Consider the following 26,213-nt stretch of genomic DNA (forward strand, 5'->3'; position numbering starts at 1 on the left):
TTAAAGTGAAGTTTCATTGGTGTGTGGCCTAGAATTCTCTTCTTCTAGTAAAGCTATTCTTTGTTTGAGCATCCTTACTTGTGTTTCATGTCTCTCCACCATGGCCATCATTTGCGATTCCAGTTTCTTCAGCTTATTTTGATGCTTTTTCTTTGCTTTTTCATAAGCAGCTACCAAGTTGCTGTAGAAGTACAAGGCAATACAAGGTCATTCAGAAAGGCTTGTTCATAGCAAGTGCTACAAAAATCCACACCAAAACCCCACCTTCAGGGAACTCCAAAGTTTGGGTACTGATCATCTTCCTAAAATTTACCAGTGTTTGAAAACACATTAGATCCAAACTTTACTCATCCAAACCCAGATCAATGCTAATCTGTATCTTTTTTGGGGGCAAGTACACACGTTTGCCAGTACACATTTTTAAACATGGTTCAAAGAGCCAGCTAGAGGTTGCTGATGATGACCTCACAGAGCACTGTTTGAGTGCTGTTTGTGTGAGTCAGGATACCACAACATTAAACATGTAATGATTTACAAAAAAATTGCATCGCCAGAATCTGCTTACAAAATCCAGCACTGATTTTGCATCTTCCATTTAAAAAGATAACAGTTATATTCAGAGGATGGCATCCTGTGCTAATTTGTCAGCTGCCAAGTATCTTCTGTGCTTCCACCTTGACTTAGTAGGAAAGCTTGAGATGGGTACTGCTCCTCACTGCAAGTATAATTTAGGAGTTCAAGTATAATTTACGAATGAAAACTACATTGTGAGCAATAGGCTTCTTGCAGGAAGGGCAGCTCAGTCCACGCAAACACAGTTCCAGTAAAATATACTGAGTAAGCAATAAAATTTAAGTGTGATTATTGAAGCCAGTTTATTAATAAAGAGGCTGGAGCCAAAGAAGAGGGAGCATTTACAACAAAATAACAGACTGATAAATCTGACTAATGGAGGTTTTTGTTTGTTTTAATAATAATGCATTTACCCAGTTAAGATTTCCCCCACTCTGTTCTTCGCTAGTTTTCAGTGTCCTACATGGGAGGTTTATACCTCCCCATCTCTAACCTTAAAGAATCAAGTTGTGTGAACACAAGGATCCAGAAACTGCTCATTAAGGCAGGGGCAGGATTACAGTGTATTACCAGAACATGGCAAAAAAAAAAATCAATGGTGCATCCATCTGCTGGTAGAGCCTTTACCTGTTTGCCCTTTTAAGGTCATTAACAAATTCTGCAGACTGCTGATGTCTGATTTCACTGCTCTTCGTGAGTCTCTCCAAAGCACTCACTAACTCTTGCACTCTAGCCTTCAGTTTCTTCTCCCTAGATCAGGAGAAAAGGAGGGAGAAAACTCATTTCAAAACAGAAGTAATACTTCAGCTTGCAAGTGCATGAATGGTTGTCCTGTGCTGGGCTGACAGGCTGAAAATATTTTCCTTACTACTACTTGTGTAATACAGGAGGTCTTTCTTATATTAAACTCTTTCACAGATCGATTTTTATAACATTCACCATTTTAGAATACAGGATCAGAGATTCAGTAGACAAAAGAGAAAACAAACTTCTCTGGCAGTTCATGGTCTTGTATGTATCAAATCACACTAAGAAATAATCACAAAAATTTAAGAATACCTGGCACATGCCACCTACTGTGTCTTGAATGAGATAGCAAAGAAAGCTACGAAGGGAAATCAAACATCATGGTAATCTTATAGGAATTTTAATTAAAAATAGCATACCAGAATTGCTATTAAGGATAATTTACTAAACAAGTATCTTTTTACTTAGAAATTACTACAGAATCATAGAACAGTTTGGGTTGGAAGGGCTCTTTAAAGGACATCTAGTCCAAGCCCCCTGCAATGAGCAGGGACATCTTCAACTAGATCAGGTTGCTCAGAGCCCCGTCCAGCCTGACCTGGAATGTTTCCAGGGACCGGGCATCCACCACCTCTCTGGACACCGTGCTGGTGCTTCACCGCCCTCAGAGCAATTCCATTGATTTCAATTACTGCCTCAGATTTACCTGAGTAATTTGTACTACAGTCCATATTACAGTAGACCACTTCTTTTTTTTTTTTCTTTTAGGAGCCAGCAAGTCCAGGCCATGTGGCAGTGGGAAACAGAAAAAGTTAACAAGAGAAGGGCATACAGACAGAAAAGGGCAAGCACCAGAAATACAGAAGAGAGAGCACAGGCATTTTGTTCTATGAGGTATTCTTTTTCTTTCAAATAAGCCACAGTAGTCTGGTTTAAAATGCTGATGTATTTACCGATACTTGCCAATTATGAATCAAAAAACTAATTACATGAAGTACGCCAAAATGGAAGTAAGTTACCTTATGATATTTTTATGTCGTAAATTTCTCTATGAGGGAAAGGAAAAGTGAACCAGGCAGAATTCTGGGGAGGAGTAAGTGTTACAGCTCAGGGTTTCATCTGCTTTTAAAAAGCATTTCCCGGCGCAGGTGAACATGTGGCATGAGGCAGGTGCTTCTTCCCAGGGAGCTCCCTGCCGCAGAGCCGATGGCTGCCCACAGCCTCCTCCTTTACAGACACGGGACTGTCCCACCTCTTGTGCAAGGGTGCTGATGTGGAGACCCAGGAGCCTTTCTCTGTGACTCATCCTCACAGCACAGACCGCCCAGAGAGAAAAACATCAGATTTGAAAATTTAAAAAAAACGGGGATAAGAATGACATGGAACCGGGACGAAGTTAGATTTTGCGGTGTTGTGAACTGCGGAACTTTGCACGTATGGAGATGTTCGTCCGTGATTTGCTGCCTAGAACCGCTTTGCAGTGATTCACCTGTCCCTCCTGTTTTTGTTGCAGTGCTGCTAAGTGAGGAAACTGGATTTCATCTCAGGGACAAGTCCACCACTAGCCCCTGCCTAAGGCCACGGAGCCCCACGGGAACGAACACCCTAAAGTCGGTGAGAGCTTCCCCAGCTCTGCACAGGCCAAGGGGACCCAGGGATGCTGCAAGCCAGCTCACCAGCCTGCAGTTCTGGGGCTGGCCTGGCAACGGCAGCATTTTATAACCAGAGGCAAGGACAACGCGTGTGGCATGTTTCACTCTGCCCAGCCTCAGCAACAGAAGGGCTTTCACAAAGCCAGCCGGGGAAACAGTCCAAGCTAGCACACTGCAGACACTGGTTTACCGGCCAAATTCAAAAGGACATAAGAGGGGCCTTGTTGATGAAGAATCATCAGTATTCTCTATGCGTCCTTTCGCTGAACTAACATACTCTCCGTTTTCAAACTAGTGGTTCAAAGCTCACTGCCGCCCTCCCCAAATGTAAGTTTTATTTTTTTATATCCTATCTTAGCAAATGTAAGTTTTATTTTTTTATATCCTATCTTAGCAGTCAGAAAGACTCAGCACAGTCTACGGTCAAAATCTGTGCTCTGCAAAGAAAACAGGAACGAAAAAACCTCCCAGTTTTTACTTGCAATAGAAGACAAGTAAGAAAAGATCAGACCTGGCAGAGGCCAGATCCATTACCTGACGTGTGCGTGGCACTCACTGATATGACAGAACAGAGTAGGGTAAATTTGGCGCTTGTCTCTTCCAAAGGATGCCACAGCCTGAGGCTCCGGGGAAGGCTCAGTAGCACTGTCCCCAGCACTGCGACGTAGCGTGAACGGCAACTCCAACGGAATAAACATTCACGGTATTCGGACGGGGAGAGAAAGCTAAAAGTCACGTGAGGCTGGTTTAACATTACATGCAAGAAAAGGTGTAGCTGTGAAAACACTGCACACAGTCCCATGTGAAAGAATGCTGCAGAGCCACAGTTTACTGCAGCTGAAGTCCTTAACACACCTGCTGCAAGAAAAGCTGCGTGGAAAAGACACACAGCGGAAGGACTTGGAGGAACTTGTCATGCACGGAGAAGCTTGGTTGCTACGGTGACTGCTACCTGATAAAACTATTACATCACCCTTTGCACGTTTTTGTACCTTTCAACCGGTCATGTTCAGTCCGAACTCAGCTAAACACCACCAGGCATTTCTTTACATTTGGCCTGTAACATCCTTGTCTTGCCGCTGCCAGAGAGAGCGAGCCAGCGGAGTGGTAAGCGCCCTGAGCCTCCACAGGCCAGTTAAGCAACTTTCAGATGCTGGTTCTGAACCATCTAGCTAAACAAGGTAACACTGGCTGATCCCTCAAATCTATACATGCCTCCAATTTACATTTATGGCAGCAAAACACATGTATTCCCTGAGCTGGCAAGATCCATACAGTTCTTTTGGCTTCTCTTGATGTCTTCACATCAGTGAAAACGGCACTAGCTAGTGCCTACTCCCCCCTTCATCTCAGGGAAAGCAACGGGCGGTTTGATGGCATGTGCTGAAATGCCCCAAAATCTTACAAAAATAACACATAGGTATCTACTTTTACACTTACTGCTCCTGATTTAAAACATGCCTATATGAATATCTTGCATAGCACAAGTAACACCTGAGTAGACAGACATAGCAGCAACAGTAAAGGCACAGTACAAACTGGGAAATGGAGATACATATACACTTGGTTAATGACTATGACATGCAAAAAACATGTAAGGTTTTCCCCTGAGTGCTGCACCTTCCATTTTAGTAGCAGATGAAAGTCCTCAGAGCTGTACCTGACTGTGGGGCCAGCAAATGCTCTACCCCTTCATAAAAATCCCATGCCTCATAATGCTAACTCTTCCCACTTCTCTCCATTTCTATCACTAATTACCCCAGTTTGGACAGAAAGAATTGTCCCTATTTGCGTCTCTCCAAAACTGACGGCTTAGCGGGACAGTGAAGGGGAGTGATAATGAATCCTGAGGTGCTATTCGTATTCCTTTAAAGCATTACAGGGTTAGCGGTCTTTACGGGATTTCTAGCCCCACTTCACTTTCCTGATTGCTATTATAAATCAGCAGGATATGAAGAAGCAGCCACTACAGGCTTAATAAGACAGAATATTTTAAAACAATAGTCCTAGTCATATGCAGCATTTTTCCAGGATGAGAACATGTCAAAGCTGCGAACTGGGGATGGAACCGCATTTGATGCAACAACCATGTGAATATCCTCCCGACAGGGAGTCTTCCAGAGTCTGAAGCGCAAACTCACACTGCTATCGTGCCCCAGGGCTTTAACACAGACCAGTATGGATCCCAAGAAAGCATTTCTGTGTGCATTTTGATGGCAAGAGGGAAGAAGCAGCAAGCATTTTTAGGAGAACACAATTTCTGTGAGCCCTCAAGTCACAAGTCAATTGGACCGCCAAGTCAGCACGGCTTTTGCTCCCAACGGTTCCTCTTCCAGCTGGCTACTGCGGAAGACACAGCCGCGGCACCTCGCGCGCACAGAAAATCGGCATGTATTCCCAGAAGAGGGAACAAGCTCATGATCTGAGGGCATGGCTCGCTTCCAGCACACGGGCTCTCTGCTGCAGGGCACTCGAGAAGTTAGCTGGGGAAATCCCTGACGGCTCCCTTTTCCAAGGAAAAGCTCAGAATAAGTGTGTTTGGAGGCCTGCAGCCGACTCCAACATCCGCTAAAACCACTATTTTCAGTGGAGTGCCTAACATGCTGGTAACAAAGACTTTTGTTTCCTATTTTCACAATCAAAACACTCGGTGGGCAGTTGCTAAGCAGTTTTCAAGGGCTTTTTGTTTCAGACTCACAGGACGGTTTGAACAGGAAGGCAAGCGGACAGGGCCCAACGTTTTCTCTGGTTCCAAGGCTACCGCCGCAGAGAGCGGGGAATTCTGCCAGGGCCGTAAAGGAAACTATGTGACATGAGGCACATTGCTGCACTTTCTGTCAATTTGGCCTCCACACAGTGACACCATGTTTGGCCCAGAATAATGTAAGCAAGGTCTTGAGCACCTTGTATTTTCCCTCCTGTCTGGGCTTTTCCAGACATGTTCAGGTTTCATATGCCAGAAGTCTTCCCAGGTGGATTTTCCTGCCCTTGCTCATTTTATTGAGAGCTCCCCAGCACTGCAAACAGGGAACGTTGATTTTTCTGCCCCCAGCTTGGAGTGTACCCAGCTAACTCCCCCTCTTGTGAAAGCACAAGCTATTGCCCCTCTGCCCTGGGGTCAAGAGCACCCACAGCTCTTGCCAAATCTGGAGCAAAAGAGGAGCAATAAGCTCTCTCCAAAGCAGGAGGTCAGAAAGCTTCCCACAGCTGGGCAGAGGAGTTGGGGGCCTTTGGGGCCTGACTGCCCTATGTCTTGCCATCCCTAGGAAGATCCTTCTTCCCACCAGGGACCATTGCCTGCTCCCTTCAGATTCTGGCTCCCCCGTTGGAGCGGCACCCTTAGCTGCAGCTCATCGTTTTCCAGTCCCAGCTGAACAGCGGGACACACAATTGTTTTTGCGAGGCATTTGACTCCTCTCAGGAGATAACAGCTGGACATTTAAAAGGAATGCAGATAAATTCTCTTTTCGTCAGCAGTTTAAAGTAACATCTTATGTCAGGCTGGTATGCAGAATCCCCAGCCCCATTCGAACGCATGCCTGCCTCCCTGGGCTGGGTTGGCCGGCTAAGGAACACAACTAATACATAATAGAACTTTTTTAAGGGGCAACACAGCACCACTATGGGAATGCCAAAGGGGTCTTAAGATCACCCTCTTCAAACGCCACGTCTTCCTGTCTCACCTCCCTCAGGCATCAGTGGGCCTGACGGCACCCATGCTGCCTGCTCCCTGTGCAAAGGTGGCCTCTTCTGGTCACAGACAAGAGGGAGAGCGCTTTCAAAAACGCCCTGCTGGTGTAAGGCACGGCACGGCTTTTTCACCGGCCGTCAGATGTTTAGAGCAGAGCTCAAAAACCAGACGGTACCATAGGCGTGTCTGACACCGCCAGCAGCGGGGAGACAGGCCAGGTGTGGTTCTGGAGACAACAGACGGGCAGCAGAACGGGAGAAGCGGCCTGGAGGGAGACAGCGGCATGCCCGCCGCGCTCACTGCCCAAACCGCCCACCCCGCTGCGCCAGCCCAGGCTGGAAGCCCTCCAGACCTGGAGCTGTTTGGAGCTCCCTCTGACCATTACATCCAAGCGCACAGCAGCTCAGCAGTGCAGATAACCACCCAGTGGTAAGGAGAACTATTTATTCCATGTAAAAAATAGAGAGGGGGTGTGGGGGAAAGACGGTTATCTGTGATGCGTGTAGAAAAAATAGCTACCTGCGGTGCTTCTGAGGAATCTGTCCCTTCTATCACCATGGGTCATTCCTCTCTGGAGAGAAGGTTTCCCTCAGCGGGGCTCTCTGGGGGATTTCGAGAGACAGGCCATGCCTCCTGAACCCCTCAGGCAGCCAAGGGAAACCATGGCAGGAGACCGCACAGTCATAAATAAGACAGAGATCCCCGAAATCTGCAATGACTGCAATCCACGCCAGTCTCTGGCTTTCAAACATCTCAGAGTTGCGTATCTCCCTGTTTCATGGACGTGACAATGACAGAACAGAAATAAGCAAATGTAACTGACAAAGAGCAGTCGACGATGCACTGGAAAAACTCATCAGTAGCTCCTGAAATACCAACCCCTGCCCCCTCCCCCTCTTTCATCCAGTGCATGTTCATCCTGTACTTTGGCCAAACAGAAAGAGGGCTTCACTCACTCAATTCTTAAGGGCCATTTTAAATCCCAATCATTACAATATGATGTGTTTTAGGTTCTCTCTTCGCTTCCAAGACTTAGCCCTATTGATGGGTCAAGATAGGCCTGAACTTCAGAGTTGCTTCTACCTACTCCTGGATCCTGCTATCATGAAAATAAGGGTGGCCCTTGAAAACATGCCACACTAAGGTGTTGCCACATGAAGTTTGTGGAAGTTTGAAATAAAGGAAGGTGGCTTGATTTATCTCTGGCTGACATTGTGTCTGGAAATAGTCACTGCCGTGCCTCGGCACAGCTTTCTGTTCAAACGGTTGCTCTCTCAAAATGAGATGTTTGGCACAACACAGGGTTGCAGTCTTCGATCAGGTGTAAGGACCTAAGCCTGCAAAGAACATTACCATGTCTCAACAGACACACAGAAGCTGCTGCAACAGGATTTTCTATGTCCTACTAGAAATCCCTGCAGTTTCCACTTCCAGAGAGGTAGGACCATAGCTCTGTGCAAAATGTACTTTTTGTTAAGAGAAACAGAACTGTTTGCCAATCCTGCTGATAACTACCCTTTTCCCTCTCCATGGCAACTTCCCAATTAGTAGCATCACTTACTAGGTTATAGCTCAGTTCAAAAGTCATCAGACATGGTAAATATAGAGCTGCTCTGTTGTGTCGCCAGATGGAAAGTCACCCTTTTGTGAGGGAGATACTGAAACATGTCTAGACTGACAGAATACATGTATCCCTGCACAGCCATCAGAGATGATAATTTTGTGCCAACTGATGGCCCAGCTGAGCTGTGAACAGTCAATTTAGTCACAAAGTGCTTTGTCTGCCATGGCCCTTACCTAGTATTGGTCAGATCCTTCCTGCTCTACTATTTTAATCCTTATAAATGATTCTCTAAATACATACACAAAATACAACCCTGTGCAGTCAGAAAAGCTATCAGCAACGGGAAATACAAGGACAGGCTGCAGGAGGACCTCAACAATCAAAGCACTACTAGTAAGGCCTGGGGAGAGGGAGAAGTTTCAGTCTTGCCAGCTTGGCCATTTTTCACAGAATGAAAGACCTTAGCAGAAAAGATTAGTTGTATCACCATTATTGTCACCTTGCTAAAGCAAGAGCATTTCTGATCTGGAATTCTTACTGCCTCCCTCCTGCCATCTCTAACGCATTTGTGTGTGCCTACTAAATTATAAACTCATACAAGTCATCTACAGCGATCCCTTCCCCTGCCGCAGCAGAACAGAACACACCAGCAAGGAAGATTTCATATAAAGGTCTCCCTCAGAGACTGTGTAATGTGCCTGATTTTGGGGTATTCAACCAGATCCTCTCTCATAAAAACTGGCCTCTGGCACAATCATTGAGGTGTCAGTGCCACGGCCAATACCTTTTTGCCCTCCCAAGAATACAGTATTCCTGGCAACAACCTCGCTTATGGATATGTCAGACTCAAGAGGCTTCATGTCCACTGAAACATTCCATCATTCCATCAAGAAAGGAGAGAGGGGAAAACAAAATTGCTAAAGACTCTGGCAGAAAGTATTTATGCTTAGCTGCAACAGGATGTGTCTCTAAATTAATAACGGCCTTAGCCTGCAATACCAAAAATTTGGTAACCTAGACGTAACTTTTACAACATGGAACCTGCAGATAATTTACATTTCTACTAGTTAGCGTAGTGCTCACGGAAAAGAAAAGCGATTGCTGTGGAAAGCCCATAAGATGGTCTGTAATGCTGAAAACTGCTATGGGAAACCCTGAGTCCTACTAGAACAAATACATTATGAAACAATAAATGAAGAATTGCTGCTGCCTTGAATTTCTGCTGGTGGGCACTACCAATGACAACTCGGGGAGCTTTACAACACGCTGCTGGATTCCAGATTTATGAGAAAATCCACCTCTGCAGAGAGAAGATAGGCTACCGCTGTGGATGAGACTGTTCTGCTGCAAAGCCATTTGCAGACGATGAACAAATAAATGCATCCAAACCACACCAAAATCCAAACTGTAACTGCCTCCTGCTGTTTTATTTGGGTTTCACTCCATTTCAATTAACTGAGAAGAACCTGACAGTTCTGCAGCAACAAAAGGCTGGAATGGGAAAGCAGCAGAGGGGGGAAGCTGCCAGGACTTTCGTCTCTGTGAAGACAGGATGGGGATGAGGCAGCAAGCAGGGCTGCTGGTTGGTATCACATTCTCTGTCAAACAGAAAGACTCAAAAGCAAATGGATTTTTGCCCCTATCCTTGCAGATGCACCAGTGTCTACTGCCTGGAGTAACAACAGATAGGTCCAGTTGCTGGATGTGCACCCTAATTGCAATCAGCACTGAAATACTCCTGAACACCAGCATTTAAATATTGCCTCTAGACTACAGATGCAGTGTGTTACAGTCACTTGTCTCACATCTCCCGCCGGCCCCCAGCAAACACTGTTACTGGGCAAAATATTTTTTATTTTGAATTCTGGCCTTACTTCTTCGGTGGGTGAAGAGGGTGCTAGAGGCAGCCACCAGGATGTCTCCTGGTTCACAGACAGTGCCAGCACTTGTTTTCCCATACAAGCAGGAAGAGCACTGAGGGATCGGCACATGCTAAATGCAAAGAGTTAAACCCACTTTGTCCCTAAAGATATCACAGTCACTTCAGACCATTCTGCACTGTTGTAGCCGTGGCAGAAAGGCAAATGCACTTTGATTATATTTAAAACTCTTTTGTGAATCTATGATGGTATAAATTCATTGTGGTATCTGAGACTCTGTTTATCAGGACAGCAGTTAGGAACTGCTAGTATTTTTTAGCACAGCTGCGGCTAAACAGGTTGCAATAAGCTTTCTCCACGTGCTAGACAGACCTTCTACCGACTTTCAGAAAGAGGACTTCAGGGTAAGGAGACTAGGCATTCAGCCTGATTTGCCTGGCACAGTGATCAGGGAGAAAAATACCCTGTCCACACAGCTTGCAGGAACTGTGCTTGAGCCCCACTGGCAGCAGCAATCACATTTAGTACAGTCGTATTTCCATTACACAGAGAGTCTTCACTCCGAAATTTATGTAGAGCTTAATCCGATTATTTTTCTTCCCCATTTCTGCCTGACGAACTGTACTTGCTAGGCCCCTGGCTGGAAATCCATGCTAATCAACTTAAGTCCTAGTAGATAAAGTGAAGTTTTTTTCCTCTGTGTTGTCAGCAAACCACATTTCATGACTATACTCAAGTCTCTGCTAACTAAGGTCACTGGCATCTTCTTGAAACCCATGAGCAAATAACAAGAACAGGAAAAAGCTGCACCTTGCGTGAGGACAGAAAATGCTAATGGAGCTGCTCACACCAGGACTGGAGTGTGGGGGGCATGGGGGAGGCCAATGGCTCTATGCAATGTTTACGCAAATGACTTTGTTGATTGGTTTTATCTGCCCATGCACAAATGACAGTTTTGATTATTTTAACCACAGAATTTTCTTTCCTGCATCAAGCAAACTAAATACTCAACAACTGCCAGACTATTAAGCAAATGGTATGAGATGTATTGATTCTGCAGTGGTAATGATGTTACATTTTTACCTAATGCCTTTCAGGCTTAAGTGTCCCTAGGCATACCACAAGTTGCACCTATGAAAAAAGCACTTCAGGAATGAAACGCTACAGCTACCTGAGAGGACATTCCACCATTGAAGAGGGTGCAAACACCAGAAAAGCAAAATCCACTCTTCCCAACCAAAATTCTTAGTAGCATTTTGGACAGGTTCTAAATACAACCACCAGATTAGATATTACATGGCCATGTCTTAGAAAAGGTAGAACAAGTACTGAAACAACTATTGAAACAGTGAATACCTTTGTCATGAAGTTTACCACATAGCTGGTGTAGCGAAAACTGCTGCACAAATACCTGGTTAATGTATAACTGTACTGAAAGCTTTGGCTTAAAACCTGGCTGTTGATAAAAGCAGTTTGTCAAGACATCAGTGTTCTCTCTCGTTGGAAAGCTAATGCTTCACACAACAATGTCATTCATAATTGAACTGTGGCTCTACTTACATACTTGGGAAGCAAATGCAGCATCTGAGTCATCAAAATCACCGCAATTCCCACTCCTGTAACTCCTACCCAGGGTCTAATCTGCAACCAACCTTCTTAACCAAAGATCACACTTCAAACCCTGTCTTCACTAAAGGTTTTCTGCACACCCTCAAGCAAGTCATGTCACTGTTTTGTGTCTCATATTTTTGCCTGAATATGGACATTCCTGACATTCTGAGTGTTTCTTAGGGGTACAGTTAATCTGAATTTCAGAGAACCTCCACGATAATGGAGCTGAGCACTGTGTAAGGACTTTTCTCAGCTGAAGAACAAGAGCAAAAGAGAGGGGAAGGTTGGAAGAACTTTGATTCTTTTCCTTCTCACACAAAAAATCTGTGATCACTCTTAAAATCACTTGAGGGTAAAAGTGAAGGCTCAGAACTAAACCTTGCCCTGCCCCTACAGAAGAAGTCATGTCTCTGGTGAAGGAAGTTGCTTACCGCCTGAGCGCGTTTGTCAGTTCAGCAGTCAGTTCACTCTCGTTGTATGGTCTCAGCTCAGCTAGTGTTAACGGTGTTGTGGTGCCATCACTGCATTCCTGAGAAACGAGGAAAGGCCATCTAATTTCAAGTTACTTACCATCTTAACGGGAAAACTCTGAAAACCTCTTCGTTCACAGTTACTTTTAAAATGGAGGTGAAATAAACATCACAATGTCACAACAACATGGCAGTGTAACAACTTGTCAAGAAATGGACTAATGCATTAACACTTCACAAATCCTTCTAAATGTTTCCTAAACCACCACAGCTCACTGACTTTTCGCAGAATTCTGCTACAGTGTGCATAACTGCTGGTGCCTTATATTACTTTTCACACCACATTTGAAACAAAGCAGCACTGGATCAAACAATTCAGATGATGCTTTGCCAGAAACAAGAAAGACACAGTTATGCACTAGCTCTGGATTTCGTTTTTAAATGTATTACTGAGGTTTTCTGGGGACACAGCACTAAAATAACAGGATTGAAGTTCTTCTAGGTATCGCTACTTCTTCATGCAAATTATTAATGTAAATGCAGAGATCTATTAATTTTCCATGATACTAAGATGGTGGGGGGGAAGTCTTCATTCTCAAATCATTACAAACTGTCTGACTTGCAAAAGGAGCCTGTCATTACAGTGCTCTAACTGCTTCATAGAAATTAGATCTGTTTTTTCGTATTTTGTGCTTGGAGTAGGAGGAGGATGGTATTTTGCTCAAACTCTCTTCCACTGTTTCCAGTGAGTGGCAACAGGCAAGACACAACATGCTCAACCACAGTAGCTTGTATGTTTGGGAAGAATGGCTTTGTTGCACTCCTCTCCAAAATGACAACCTTATTTTAGTCCAGGCTTAACAGTAATTCTGCAAAGTCCTCATAAGTCATAGCATGGAAAGAATCACCCAACAACTGGCGAAGAGAGAAAAGACGTACATAGAGACGGAAGATGAGAATGATTAACATGCTAAAGACTGCTCTGGGGAGGGGTACAATAAATGGTGTTTACGCCAATTTTGGAAACTTGTTTTGACTCCAGACCTTGCCCAATTTGTCTTTGCTTCCACTGCTGGTTGAGCTGAGAGACCTCATTCTCTGCTCTTTCTGCTCTTCCACTTCAGACTTCAAGTGCTCAATATGGACGAGGTAGGCCTGCTCCTGGGCCTCTCGAGTGCTCAGTTTCAATTCCAATGCCTTCTTTTCCTTCTCTAGCAGGTAAAGCTGTGCCTTGAGCTCTGCCATCTCCTCCTGTTGAAGAAACATTATCAGCATGCTGCTTCATGTGACTATATACCTAAAGGAAGACAAGGTTAAATAGGGTTTTCATTCGCTCTATTAGCTGAGTGTTCTTTCCATGGAGAGCACTAGCAGCATCCAGAGGCCTTTTATAATCTCACAGTGTATTTGTCAAAAGACCAGTCTATCTTCAGACTAAGTGAGTACGACAAGCTGTGTCATCCCTTAATCAACCTCAGAAATAAGCTCAGAGACAACGGAGAAGCTAATGTGGTGCTGAAACTAGAGTATCAGGGATCTGAGTGGGCTGCCACAGCTGCTGAAATTTCTTTGGTTCTACCTTGCCCTTCAGAGACCATTGCCCTAAAAGCAGGAGCATCTGACTGACTTGTCAAACAGCTACCTAAATGCCAGATCCCATTTTCTTACTGATACATAAGAACTAGAGTTGGTTTATCTCATTACAGCATTTATCTCATTACAGGTTTGAGGGATTAGGACAGCAAACACAGATAACATATTCCAGCCTCACAGTACCAGCCTCTGTGGTAGAACGAGTTAGTCAAAAAGGTCAACTGGGTATGGCACCACTGGATGTCCATTTTTAATTTCCCTCCACTAGATGGCCAGAATCCCAACTATACATAACTGGAGGTTGACAAAATTGCGCTCTCTTCTATTCTTCCCTACATATGATCCACAGAAGACGGGACACTGGTACTTCATAGACAGAAGCTCAATTCTGAGCTAGTTCTTGTGTGTAATTCTTCTGCCACTCTATTATTTATGACAGGGCTATCAAGTAATGAAACACAACAGCTGCTATTTGGGGACAGACCTCTGCTATAACATCTGCTCTGACAGTGGCTGGGCAGAAGTGTAATAACAAGGCACGAGTGTAATGACCCTTCTTTCAGCACTTGTTCCCAGCCTCCCATGAAAAGCAGCTGAACCGGAAAGCTCTTTGTGTTTAACAGCACTTGAGAAAAGTTTTTTCTGCAAAATGTCTAGTTATTTTCTGAACCCAGGAAAACCCAGCATTCATAAAACATTTAAAGAGATAGTCCCAAAACATAATTTACACGATATGTTTAAAAAACCACCATCAAACAAACAAAAGACTGCCAAAACAAAAAAAAAATCCCAACCCAGAATCATGGTCTCACTCTTGAGCTTGCTGTGCCCTAGGTCACCTCATGGGTGAATACTGAGTTGATGCAGCCATTTTCTGTATTACAGTTCAGTTCTAGACTTGTTCACTGTGGAAACATCTCTGAAAGATAGAAGTTTCTTGTTGTGTGGTCAGCCTAGGAACAAATCACTATTTTTAATTTTTTTTAAAACTAAAAAAACATGTTATAGTCACAAAAATACCAGAGGTGTCTTACCTTATCCTTCAGAAATAATGCTCTTTGTATTATATCCATTGTTAACAAAGATTATACAATAACAAAGATTATACAAACAAACACAAATCTTTGCACATATTTAGACTAACTTCTTCTGTAGAAAAGAATCTGTGTTGCTAGCAAAAATTTGCTATCTGGATTAAGTGTAAGCAGTGCACACAGGTGTAGCACAGTTACAACCAGCATATAGTAATCACAGGTAATCACTGGCTTGTTCAGAATCACCAACCATGAAAAAATAAAATCCATATCCTAAAAGCCCTCAGGCTTGGAAAGGTTTGTATGAGCGTTAAAATAATTCATTTATTCATCTACTTGTTTGTGAACTGAAGCACAATCGCTTTTATTCAATGTGGTTTACAGAAATTTAGTTGTTAGGCAAACTTACCATTAATTTCCTTTGTCAACAGTAAAAATGTAAATAATACTGATAAATAAGGATGGGGAAATTTAGTTATAGGAGTTGGACTGGATTGTCTGGTAGACTTAACTGTATGCATTTATCTTCTTAAGCCTCTATTTCTAAAGCCATTAATCTACTTAGCCTGCTTAGTGAAGGCTAGGAAGTAATTTGAGCGGCGTATTTTGGCACTTACGTGAATAGAAGACACTCTTGACAAGAGGGCTATCTACATGGGAGGGTCATGACAAGATCTTCCCAGGCTGGAAGTTGAAGCTAGGCAAATTCAGCCTAGAAATAGGGACATTTATCTTCTAAACGAAAAAGGTGAATTTAACCACTGCAACAATGAATCTGTGGAACTGATTTTTCCCATCACTGAAAATATTTTAACTTAAAGACTGGATGTTTGTAGTACATACCCTATCTCAAAATAAATTTGAGGATCAGTGGCTAACTCCTTTGTTTACGAAGGCAGTAAGCTTAGATCATCATATATGAATTCACAAGTCTGCATCTCGTCCCAGAAGACATATATCATGGACTCCAAAAGCAAGCCCTATATGTTAGTTTTCTCATGTCAAGACAATGTGACTTTGAAGTAGAGAAGCAAAGACAAAGCAGGGGAAAAATGGAAGAACTGTCAGACAGTGTCTTACAGAGGCTCCCAGGGAAGGAATGGAAAGGTTGAAGTTAAAAATGAGAACTACAGTTGAGGATTCTGGTATGGACACATACAACCTGTGAGGCAGGGTGGCAACAGTAATGTTTCATGTGGGAAAATTTAAGCAGCTCAGGTTTACTTATGGAGTTAATTAGTCTTCACATAATCAGTAAACTTTTTCATGAAAATATGCCTTCTAAAGATGGTATTTAAATTTTATTTCAATGACAACATGACCTTTGTATATTTACTATCCCCTTTTTTCCTAATTACAGGATGCTAGTAACATTTGCAGCTTAATGTAACTGTTTCTTCAGGGTGTGGGCCTAAAGCAGATTTACAAAATGAAACCCTGAAGGTGGAGGTAGCAAGTGGTCACTCTTCCAGTTGATTGCAGAAGACACATTCAACACATGCAAATTCACAGGCTTCAGGCACCAAATCTAGCAGTCATTTCAGGACTAATTAATTGAAAATTGAGGAGTGTTTTGCTTGCAGTCATATTTTAATTCTGAATCTGTGTGAAAACTTGAATGAAAATTAAACACTCCTGACTGAATATAATCAGAAACACCACAGGATCCTCAAAATTAAAATTTGCGTTGGATGTGGTCATGTCAGAAGAATAAAACAGCATGAAGTCTTTTGTGGCAAAAAGTTCTACAAGTCATGAAAAGGGACTCCATGAGGATCACAGTACACAAGGTGGAATATACCAGCCTTCAGAAGCAAAAAAAAAATCAGAATAGATAATTGCCATGCTCTAGTTAACTGTATGTTACTATATACATCTATACGAGCATGAAATACTGTAACAAAGGTGGACAACAGGATTCTTAACTTTTTCCGCAAAGAGACTGTAGTCTCAAAGCACATTATGAGCAATATTACCATCACCTGTACACAAACTAGGAAAAACTATCAGTGTAGAAAGCTGATACTTCTTATCTAGCTTAAGTCCTTTGAAATGCAGAAAGGCTGTACACCAAGAATTATTTACACCCATCAGAAGTAATCTCCTGCTAACTGGGGCATGACAACACTGACCTTGAAGCAAGACCACTGGATGACAAACCGCAGAAGAGAATATATTTGGAAACATGGTTAATCATTGCTTGCAGCAAAGAATTGGATTTTACAGAATTACTGGTAGACCACTATGTCTTACACTTCAGATCAGCAAAAAAAATAAACAGGGCAACAGAGAAATCATCCTCAAACCATCTTTTTATGGATCATTTTCATCAATAATGAAGACCTAATGGTGTAAAGGCATTTTCAGAACATTATCGGCATAATGCATAGATGCAAGAAGCAATATGACTCATGTAATGATCAGTTTTTACTGGGAGTCATAAATGAAAGGTGTCAAAAGATGCAGCAGAGATTCCAACACAGATGCAAGTTTCAGAAGACAGCAGAAGGCCGTAAGACCCAGCAATGCAGGAAATCCTTGAGTAGCTCAATCAAGCTGTATCATCCTGGCTAAGAACGTGGAAGGGAGGGAACAAATTAAGAGCTGCTACATGATGAAGTGCTCTGCAGCACAGATTTGTTCATCTGCTTCAAGTTAAATAAAATACTGTAAGGAAATTTAAATTCTCCAGTTGCCTCAGAAGGTGGCAGATAAATATGCTATTCTGTATGAGGTGTATGTTCCAAATGATAGATACAAAAAATACACTCAGAAAGCCAAGACATCTGTGAGTCCTGCCCTTAGGTCCAGCTATGTTATAGCCTGCTGAACAGATGAGCAAGGTGTAATGCAGACCTGAGCAACAACCATGGAAGCTAATAAGGTAGCACATTCTCTTGGGACCAAAGAGTGTAGCTGTGCCTTTTGTAACGCTTTATGCGCTGAAAAAGTCACAAGTTTTCAGTTTCTGTAGCACTTACCAACAAATCCATTCCAAGTTTTGGCAAACTTGAGTTTTCACCATATCCCTTTCAGAAACCTAGGAGCTTCCTGCAGTTGTGAATTCCAGCAAAGTGCAACAAATTATAATGAATAACAGTACTGTCAGTCTCTCTGTACCAGAAAGGACTTAAGGTGACTTCAGCCACTTATGTAAAATGTGTGTCTATTCCACTATGCACTGCACACAAGCCAACCAAGAAGAAAGATTTCTTCTAGGGACAATTCCTGCAGTGAAAACCCAATGTGCTAGGTCCAGCCAAAAGTTATGAGTGGACACGAGATGTCAAAAAACATTAGATGGTTGTTTAGTAAACGAATGGATTACCAGCACTCAAAACTGTGCCAGAAATTATGATATGCAACTGTTCGTGGTCCTGCCAGGTCAGGCAAGGGCACTACTCACAAGGGATACTCCGCAGTTTGTCTTCACCATTCAATTTAAAGATAGAGGTAAGAATGGTGCACAAGAGATTTCTGGGAAGATCTGGATGCAAAAGAGGAGAAGGAAGTGTGATACCTGAATTAGACGACTACATCTAATTACCTACAAATGTTTTCCAGTACAACTTGCATGCTTTAATTATGCAGAAAATATTGCTGTTGGCCACAATATATTCAAAGAACTAACGTAACTTTAAATCTTCTGACTGGTAGCAGGCAGTCTTTTTTTCTGAACTGCAAATATTGAGTGCATTACTGCAAAACTGTATTTGTCATCATGGGAAGGCAGCACCACTAAGAACATAATTATCATTACTAAGCTACCAGCATTAGCACATCTGAACAAAAATCCATAGCTTTAGAAGCTTACAAAACTGTTAGGATTTGCTGTTCCATGGTACCATGACATATCTGCCATTACTTTGGTAAAATAGGACTTGCTAACATGTAGAAATCAAACTTATTTAAACTGAACCAAACCCAGACAATTTCTAAATGCAGACATGTGCTTGTACTGCCTTTAATATGTTCCTATGTTTTAGTTCACCTCTCTCAAAGTCAATACAGAAGTCAGATTTAAAATTATATAAGCTCTATACTCGGTCAATAAAGGTCAGTTTTTCTAGATCACATCTTTAGAAATGGATGTATAAGCCAGGCCTGAGGGACCAGAGCTTTTGCTGAAAATCTCTGTCACTGCAAGTCATTACACGCTGCACTCCTTGCTCGGGCTCTGAACCAAGCTACAGATTGCAATGCAGTGCCTAGAACAGCTCTGGACTTGTGACTGACCACTGGAGAGCATTAGGGATGATAGCTTCTGAAAGATCATTCCTCCTCCCATGGCAATATTAAAAGGAGGTGTATTTGTTCTGCTTCAGTTCACAAATATTTGAGACGCACATTTGCAAGCTTTTAAGTAAAGTAATGAACTGTCTCTTGGGAAGTGCTGTGTCATGCTTTTGGTCACCCTCAAGCAACTCAGTTGCCGTATCTCTTAGAGAGAGAGAACATCTGGTTTGTCAAGGAGAACATTCCAAGTTTAGAGCCACGGATGAAGTCCTCACCTAATTCAAAACACACATAGCTCATCACTATTAACACACTGTCTTCTGTCACATTCTGACTACTGGCTTCTCAGCCCTGATTATTTGTTTCAACAGAGTTAGTCTTTATCACCCAGTGATCACTATCAAAGCCTCCCACGTGTGCAACTGAGCGTCTTTGGTAGCACAGTGGCATAGTCATCAGCGCAGTTAGCCTCTTGGATATAAATATAATACCTTCATTGCCATAAGTTCCTGCATCAAGACCGCATTTTCCAGGTCTAGCCTCTGGCTGTCTCCGCGAGGTTTAACGTCATAACTAAGGGGATCAATGTGGATGCTTTCCAGCTCCAGCATTGTCAGCTTCACTGCTGCCCTGTCATTTTTCAACTGCTGGATGTAATCCTTCAGCCGCTGCTCATCCTCCTTGGTGAATTCTGTATCACAACTGCTTGCAGTTGAGCTGGTAGTACTGGAAAGAGAAAGAACGATATTAAAAAAACCCCAACATTTGGAACAAAATCTGTATTTTTTCATCAAACGCTCTCCCAATACTTCACCAACACAGCTGAGTCTTACTTAAAAGTTCATAGAAAGGACACAGGTAACATGGACTGGACCTTGCAGTGTTCAGAAGATGCAGAGGGGTGTGACAAATTCAGAAAAGAAATTAGTTCTCTAAGCTGCATGAGCAAATTGAATCATGTGACAACTTCGCTGCAAAGCCTGATATTTAGTGACATGTAACTGAATTACTTTTAATGGAATGATGTCTTCTGAAACAAGTCTCTTTTTTTAATTTAAAAAAAAAAAAAAAAAAGCTACTTAAGATTTCTTAGCAATACCCTAGCAGGGCAAGCTTCTCTCTGCTGCCCAGCCACTGAATCTTCATGTTCCTTGGGAAGAAGCATCTGCTAAGAAAAAAAGAATCAGCCCAGAGCTCATTTATCTCTGCTGATGGCAACACCAGTTATCATCTCCAATATTTTTAATGGGTACTTGTAGGAATCAACCTGAGCAAAATTCCACTGGCAGATGCCAGGATGTAGCATCTTTCAATTGATGTTAAGGTGTATTCCTCAGTACACTGACATTCCTTCAGGACTGGAGGGGTTTCAAACCAACCCATAAAGTTAGCAGGATATTTAATAAAAAGTAATCATCAGACTTGGTGGAACTTCTCCTATCTACAGGCATCAAACAAATGATTGCCCATTAGCCCATCCCACAAATGTTTACACAGGGATCACAGAAAGGGAGAACTAATGTCTTAGAGCAAGGGTGGCTCAGTGCTGTCTACCCACCTACACACATGCCAGTGCTGCGGGGGGCCAAGACTGATACAGCCGTAGCATTCCAGGGCAGTTGCAGTAACACTAAAAGGAAAATAAAATGCCATGTTGTTTCTATAACCTCACTCAAAGCTGCCTGCTGTCTCCTGAGGTCCTGTAATCAGCTGCCGGGTGAGGGATAAGTCATCCATTAACTCTGGTTGTCTGGAATGCTAGATGATCTCAGTTATCAGCAGGGGAATAAATCACTTTCTGTATCAAATTGCACTGCTGTTCAACATTTTTGTACGAAGAAAAAAAGCCCCACCCGCTACATGCTGTGAGAGTCAGGATGATGTCCTAAAATATACCATGCATGTGAAAAATGGGAAGCCTATCAAGATAGGCTTGATTTTTCTCTTTTCTTTTGGTTCTGCTTCAGCTGAACGTACATTGATTTTTAAGTGCCTCAAATAATTGCCAATCTTCCCACAAATTCCAAGCACAGCCTTGGAGGAGATGAAGAATTGGCAGGTCTACAAAGATTTCTCAAAATCCTTCCCTCTCATGAAATATCGCATTACAGTTCTTTACTACAGTTGTCTGTCAATTTCCCATTATTCTTTCCATTTCTTTGGGATAATAGGTGCCATATTTACCACAAGTGTAAACTGGTCTTTGCTTTTGTTTTCATCCACTTCCATCTGCAGTGAAGCTAAAAACATCCAGTACCTACACTACACAGAAACACTTTCAGGTTTAAACAAATTTTTGTTCATACTTAGTTCTTCATTAGAGAATCTTGAAACACTTACTACATCTTGCTTTACTGAGTCTAAAGATACCTCTGAGGTAGATATTGGTATAAAAATCATGGGGATAGACAAGGAGAGAAATACTTAGTTCTGTACTGAAGTCATGCTGCAAGTTTCCTCAGCACCCAAAGACAGCAATTGCATAGCTTTTCTGGATTAAATGTGAAACAGCTGTTGTTGGAGGAAGGACAGCTTTTAAAGCCTACACAGGCTTCAAATCTTGGGAGACAAAGAGCTCATCTCAGTTTTCGCTTGCGAAGGAAAGAATCCTGCTGGGAATGAAACCTGAGCAAAAATGCTGAAAGTCTATCCTTACGTTGTGTTGACCTCGTACTCGCTGGATATTCACAGATTTTGGCCCTCAGAGACCCACAGCTATGCACATACATATTTTAAGGGAGAGCAGTCGAAACTGCGGAAGGCAGGCAGGGTCGTTGCCAGCGATACTCGGGCTGCTTTTACTTCAGTCCTGGCTGCCTGCCTGCCTGTCTGTTTGCAGCTGAATTGGCTCCTCTGGTGAACTGCTAGCAAGCTGCTCTTCTTCTTCTTCCCCTGCCCCCCCTCCCCCCCTTTTTTTGTTCTTCTTCTTTTTTTTTTTTTTTAAGAAGGTGAGGGGAACTTAGTGAGGAAGCTGTCTCAGCCAGCACTCAAAGGGACAAGAACCTTCCCTCTCTCCCCACGTCTAGCAGCAAGCCCCATTCCAGAAGACTGGAAGCAGTATGGGCTGCAGAAAGCTGGGGTACAAGGACGACTTTGGACTGTTGTAAAGATGAGGCTGCATGACGAGGGACAGAAGCAATGCTGCAGTGTTTCTGAACTCCCACAGCACAGCCCTGCCAGGGTGTATTCCCCCAAAAGCCCCACCATACAGCTCTCCACAGCCGTAACGCTAGTCCATTGCTGCTCTATTTAAGGCCCCACAGCTGGTGAGCATATGATCCTGAATTTCAGATATTGCTCTCCCTTCTAACAGCAATCAGGACAAAGGAAAACGGACTGGCAGAATGCATATGTGGTATAATGCATCCATCCAAAACACACATGGAACTGTTGCAAAAGACGTGCAGTTTCTCACTTCTCAAGCATGTAGGTAAGGACAGGGAAAGGATCACAATTTCATCACACCGGAAGGGAATACAACATCAATCTGCTCATTCTAGCTGCTGTTGTATTCAGAACAAAGAGAAATGTTCTTCCCACTCACTTCATCCCTCAAGTCTTTCACAATGATGTCATGCCTGGATGATGTCAAGTTAATTTAATTTTCATATACAGCCTGTGGAAAACATGCAGGTTGGTACAGTATATCGTGCAGTTTTATTTGCTGGCACGCATGTGTGTGTTCGCATGCACATGTGCGTGTATAAAATGCTGTGGATAGATATAAATGAAGCTTCCAACAGTGCCTCTGTGTGAGTAACTTCTGTACACTACAAAATTTTGCCCATAAAACCCTGTATAAGCTTCAGTTCATCTGTTAAAAATCAAGTCAATAAATAAATCTGCAACTCAGCAATGGTGCAGATAATACAAAAGTTGCTAGAACTAAAATACCACTGTCAGAACTGAATCTATAAATCTTGCGTGAATGTCTGCATACAACCTTACACTTCAAAGAACGCATCTGATACACAGTATGTACGTGCCAACCATCTTCTAGGTGAACATTGTGGCTTAAGATCTGAAACAACACAATGCCAAAAGACAGTAACTTCGTGAGAAACTGAAAAATGCTCCAACCAGCCAAAAGACAAACAAGAGTATATTTGGCTAAAATCGGAACCTTTGGTGAAACTACCCTGCTTCCTTCTGAGACTAGTTCAGTCCAGCAATGAAGTGTTACACAGATAACATTAAGATATCTGTTGGGATATTTCAAAATAACTTATTTACACACGTCAGCCAAGATGATCTTGTCTGTCAGCTACTTATCCAAAATCTGAGGTGATTCTGATGAGAGATATAGTTCTACATTTGGCTGAGTTCAGATATTCTGTGACACCACATAATACTGAAACGAGTTCCCTTTGCATGTAAGAGACCAGATCTTTCCCACACAAATCCAGATGTAAGGTTGGGCTTAGCAGCACTGCAGATAATAAAATCCACTGTTTTCAGTCATTATTACCAGAGTCCTTCTCTTTTGTTTCCTTTTTAAGGTGCAATCAGTCAAACGTTATTGGCAATATATGTTCTATATTTAGCTTCTGTCCATTAAAATAATTGTAACTTCCAACTACACCACAGACCTATTTCTGTTTTCAAAAAATGAATTGGCAACATTATTGTGCTGCTGCCAGCCAAACGAGTTAAGACGTTTGCTATTATTTTTATTCACTTCACCAGTAACAACCTCTGTGATGCTCTTTCATTGCCTTTAATTTCTTTTCATTTCAGTTGCTCCCTTTTACAGTCTTTAACCACTTGTCACTAGTGGCTCACAAGCATTTAATCTCAGTAATGTGTTCAGTGATTTGACATTCAGAATCTCATTTGAAATGCCAAAGCTAAAGATGGGTCAACAATTCCATTATAAGTCCCTATTCCACAGGATTTCGAACAACAGGGACGATTACTCATTTGTCACAAGTCTCAGCAAAGGAGAGCTTTCATCAACCCACTACCTCTTTACTCAGCTGGTTTCAAAGGGAAAAGGTAGCAACATATATCTGCAATTAAAAGCCTGCAACACCAGAACAGCTACGGCAAAAGATCCGTCTTGCAGATTCGGAGCATGTTTGAACCACCTAATGTAAAAATGTTTTCATTTCAGTTGCAGTCATTCCCAAATGGTGGTTCAGACAGCACTCGCTAGTGATGTGGGCTTGTCCTACTCCCCAGTTTTATAGACTGCCAAGTTCTTTAAGACAAATAAAAAACATTAAGCCTGCAGGAAGAGCTAGAAATCCGCAGTCTGCTTTCCTATCTCTGCATGGATTACTATTGTAGTGGAAAAGGAAAGGAAATGGAAACCATCAACACCGAAGAATCACAGAGGGCTGGAGGTCTGCGGCAATGGGACGTCTGTCTAGAGCAGGAGGGAGCCAAGTGACAAGGCAGCACACATGAACGGGTTCAGAGAGCTGGCAACACAGGCAGAGTAACTCCAAAAACCAGTAGGGTCCAGAAGAGAAACAAAAAAGATCCAGAATGACAGGGAGAAGAGAGTTAAAGACAAATCTTCAATTTTTTTAAACCTGAGAGAGAACATTTACCTATATAAATAGAGAAATGTGTGTGCCTTTTGAACCAACACAGATTTTCCATCTATGGGCTGGCACATAGTGAAGAGGGGATGCCTCTATTTTGAGACAGGGTTCACACGAACGAGACATGTGAAAACACCTCTATCACGTATCACTTGAACACAGAAGAAGGAAAGAAGAGAAGATTTGTATTTCATGGACAAGCTGAAGTTTTAGAAACATTTTCACTGACATGTATGTTTAGACAAAGACAAATTACATTGGGTGTGGGGGGAGGGGAGAGGGCCAATAATGTCTAAGTAATGATTGGATCAGGATGCCCATATGACAAATTCCTGACTTGCTGTATGCCCTTTGGGTGAGTGACAGAAGCTTCTCTCTCTCACGTTCCACATGTACCAAAGCAGATAATAACAGTTACCTTATTCAGTACAGTATCTTGCTCCATGCCAGAAAAATATTACCCTACAATGATAATGACTCAAGCTAAAACATCTCTCTTACACACCGAAGCATTTACATTTGCATTTTTACATTTCATGACACAATTTTTACTGATGAAATTTGAAATCCTATGCCATTTTAATTACACTCTGCTGAAACTTTATCTACTCAGGCAACATGTTACGTGCACACATACACACATTGCCAAGATGACCACCAAAAGTTCACGGTAAACAAAAATGATGTTCAACAAAGCAAGGACCACAGAGACTATACTCCTAGCAAACACTTTCAGTGAAAGGCTAGGAAAACAAACACTAAAACAGGAACACCACCCCCACCAATACTGGACACTATCTAAATTGTTTTCAAGAAAAAAATTATGCCTTGACTGTGTACCAGTTATCTCACAAGGAAGAAAAACACTGAAGTTGTTATGAACACCCAAAAATGACCCTTTCAAACAATGGAATGGAAAACAAGCTCAGCCTAGGTTGAGGTGTTGCTACATGTGGCTACTTACAACATGTTCACATGCAGGTATAGATATGGCATCAATGCATGTAGACTGAGGCAAGTCAAGTGTTTGGAACAGACTTGTGTAACTTCTTTCCAAGGCCAGTAAATACTTTTGGTACAATGAATGATCAGTGTGTTACTCACGCAGATGCTGCCACATTCATTTCTGAATAGACATACAGCTTTCTTGGACTGAAAGTGCGCCATAAAACTTCCCCGAATAAAACATTAAAATTTACCTCACATTCGGGCTCTGTTCCCTCAGATTACCTTTTTGCTCACTTTTTAGCTGTGCCATGGTAGCCACACGGCAGGAAGTAAGATCCCTTGGAGGAGGCATCAGCAAGAAGAGGAAATGATACAGTACTAAAATAAACTTCTAAAAGTGTCAAAAAATGACAGCATTTGAATAAAGAACTGGCTCAAAAAAGGAATTAAAATGAAGTTTTAGAGTGAATCTGAGAAACCAAAATAACTTCTAAAAAGAAAAATGTTCATCTCTATTTATCCAGGATGCTTGCCAAATTTGTATCCACACACAAGCACACACATTCACTGCACAAGAGTACGATTACACTGCAGGCAGGCAACGACTCAAAATGAAGCTGCTAGCAGATGTATTTGAACTGGAACACTTCTGCAGTAATAGCTCA

The 26,213-nt window shown here is 42.5% G+C and overlaps 1 protein-coding gene across 2 annotated transcripts in view; it reads right to left on the reverse strand.

Moving 5' to 3' along the window:
• The window catches only part of MCC (MCC regulator of WNT signaling pathway), a gene marked incomplete at both ends in the record, with an annotated part of 207,246 nt that continues 181,033 nt past the window's right edge, over positions 1-26,213 (reverse strand). For both annotated transcript variants that reach the window (XM_082012897.1, XM_082012898.1), the window contains 5 exons: positions 1-181; positions 1,201-1,323; positions 12,150-12,247; positions 13,233-13,439; positions 19,543-19,777. In XM_082012897.1, the coding sequence (XP_081869023.1) occupies positions 1-181; positions 1,201-1,323; positions 12,150-12,247; positions 13,233-13,439; positions 19,543-19,777 (844 nt within the window). The remainder of the gene's footprint in view (positions 182-1,200; positions 1,324-12,149; positions 12,248-13,232; positions 13,440-19,542; positions 19,778-26,213) is intronic.

This window comes from Phaethon aethereus (genome assembly GCF_964289735.1).
Source record: "Phaethon aethereus genome assembly, chromosome: Z".
NCBI lineage: Eukaryota > Metazoa > Chordata > Aves > Phaethontiformes > Phaethontidae > Phaethon > Phaethon aethereus.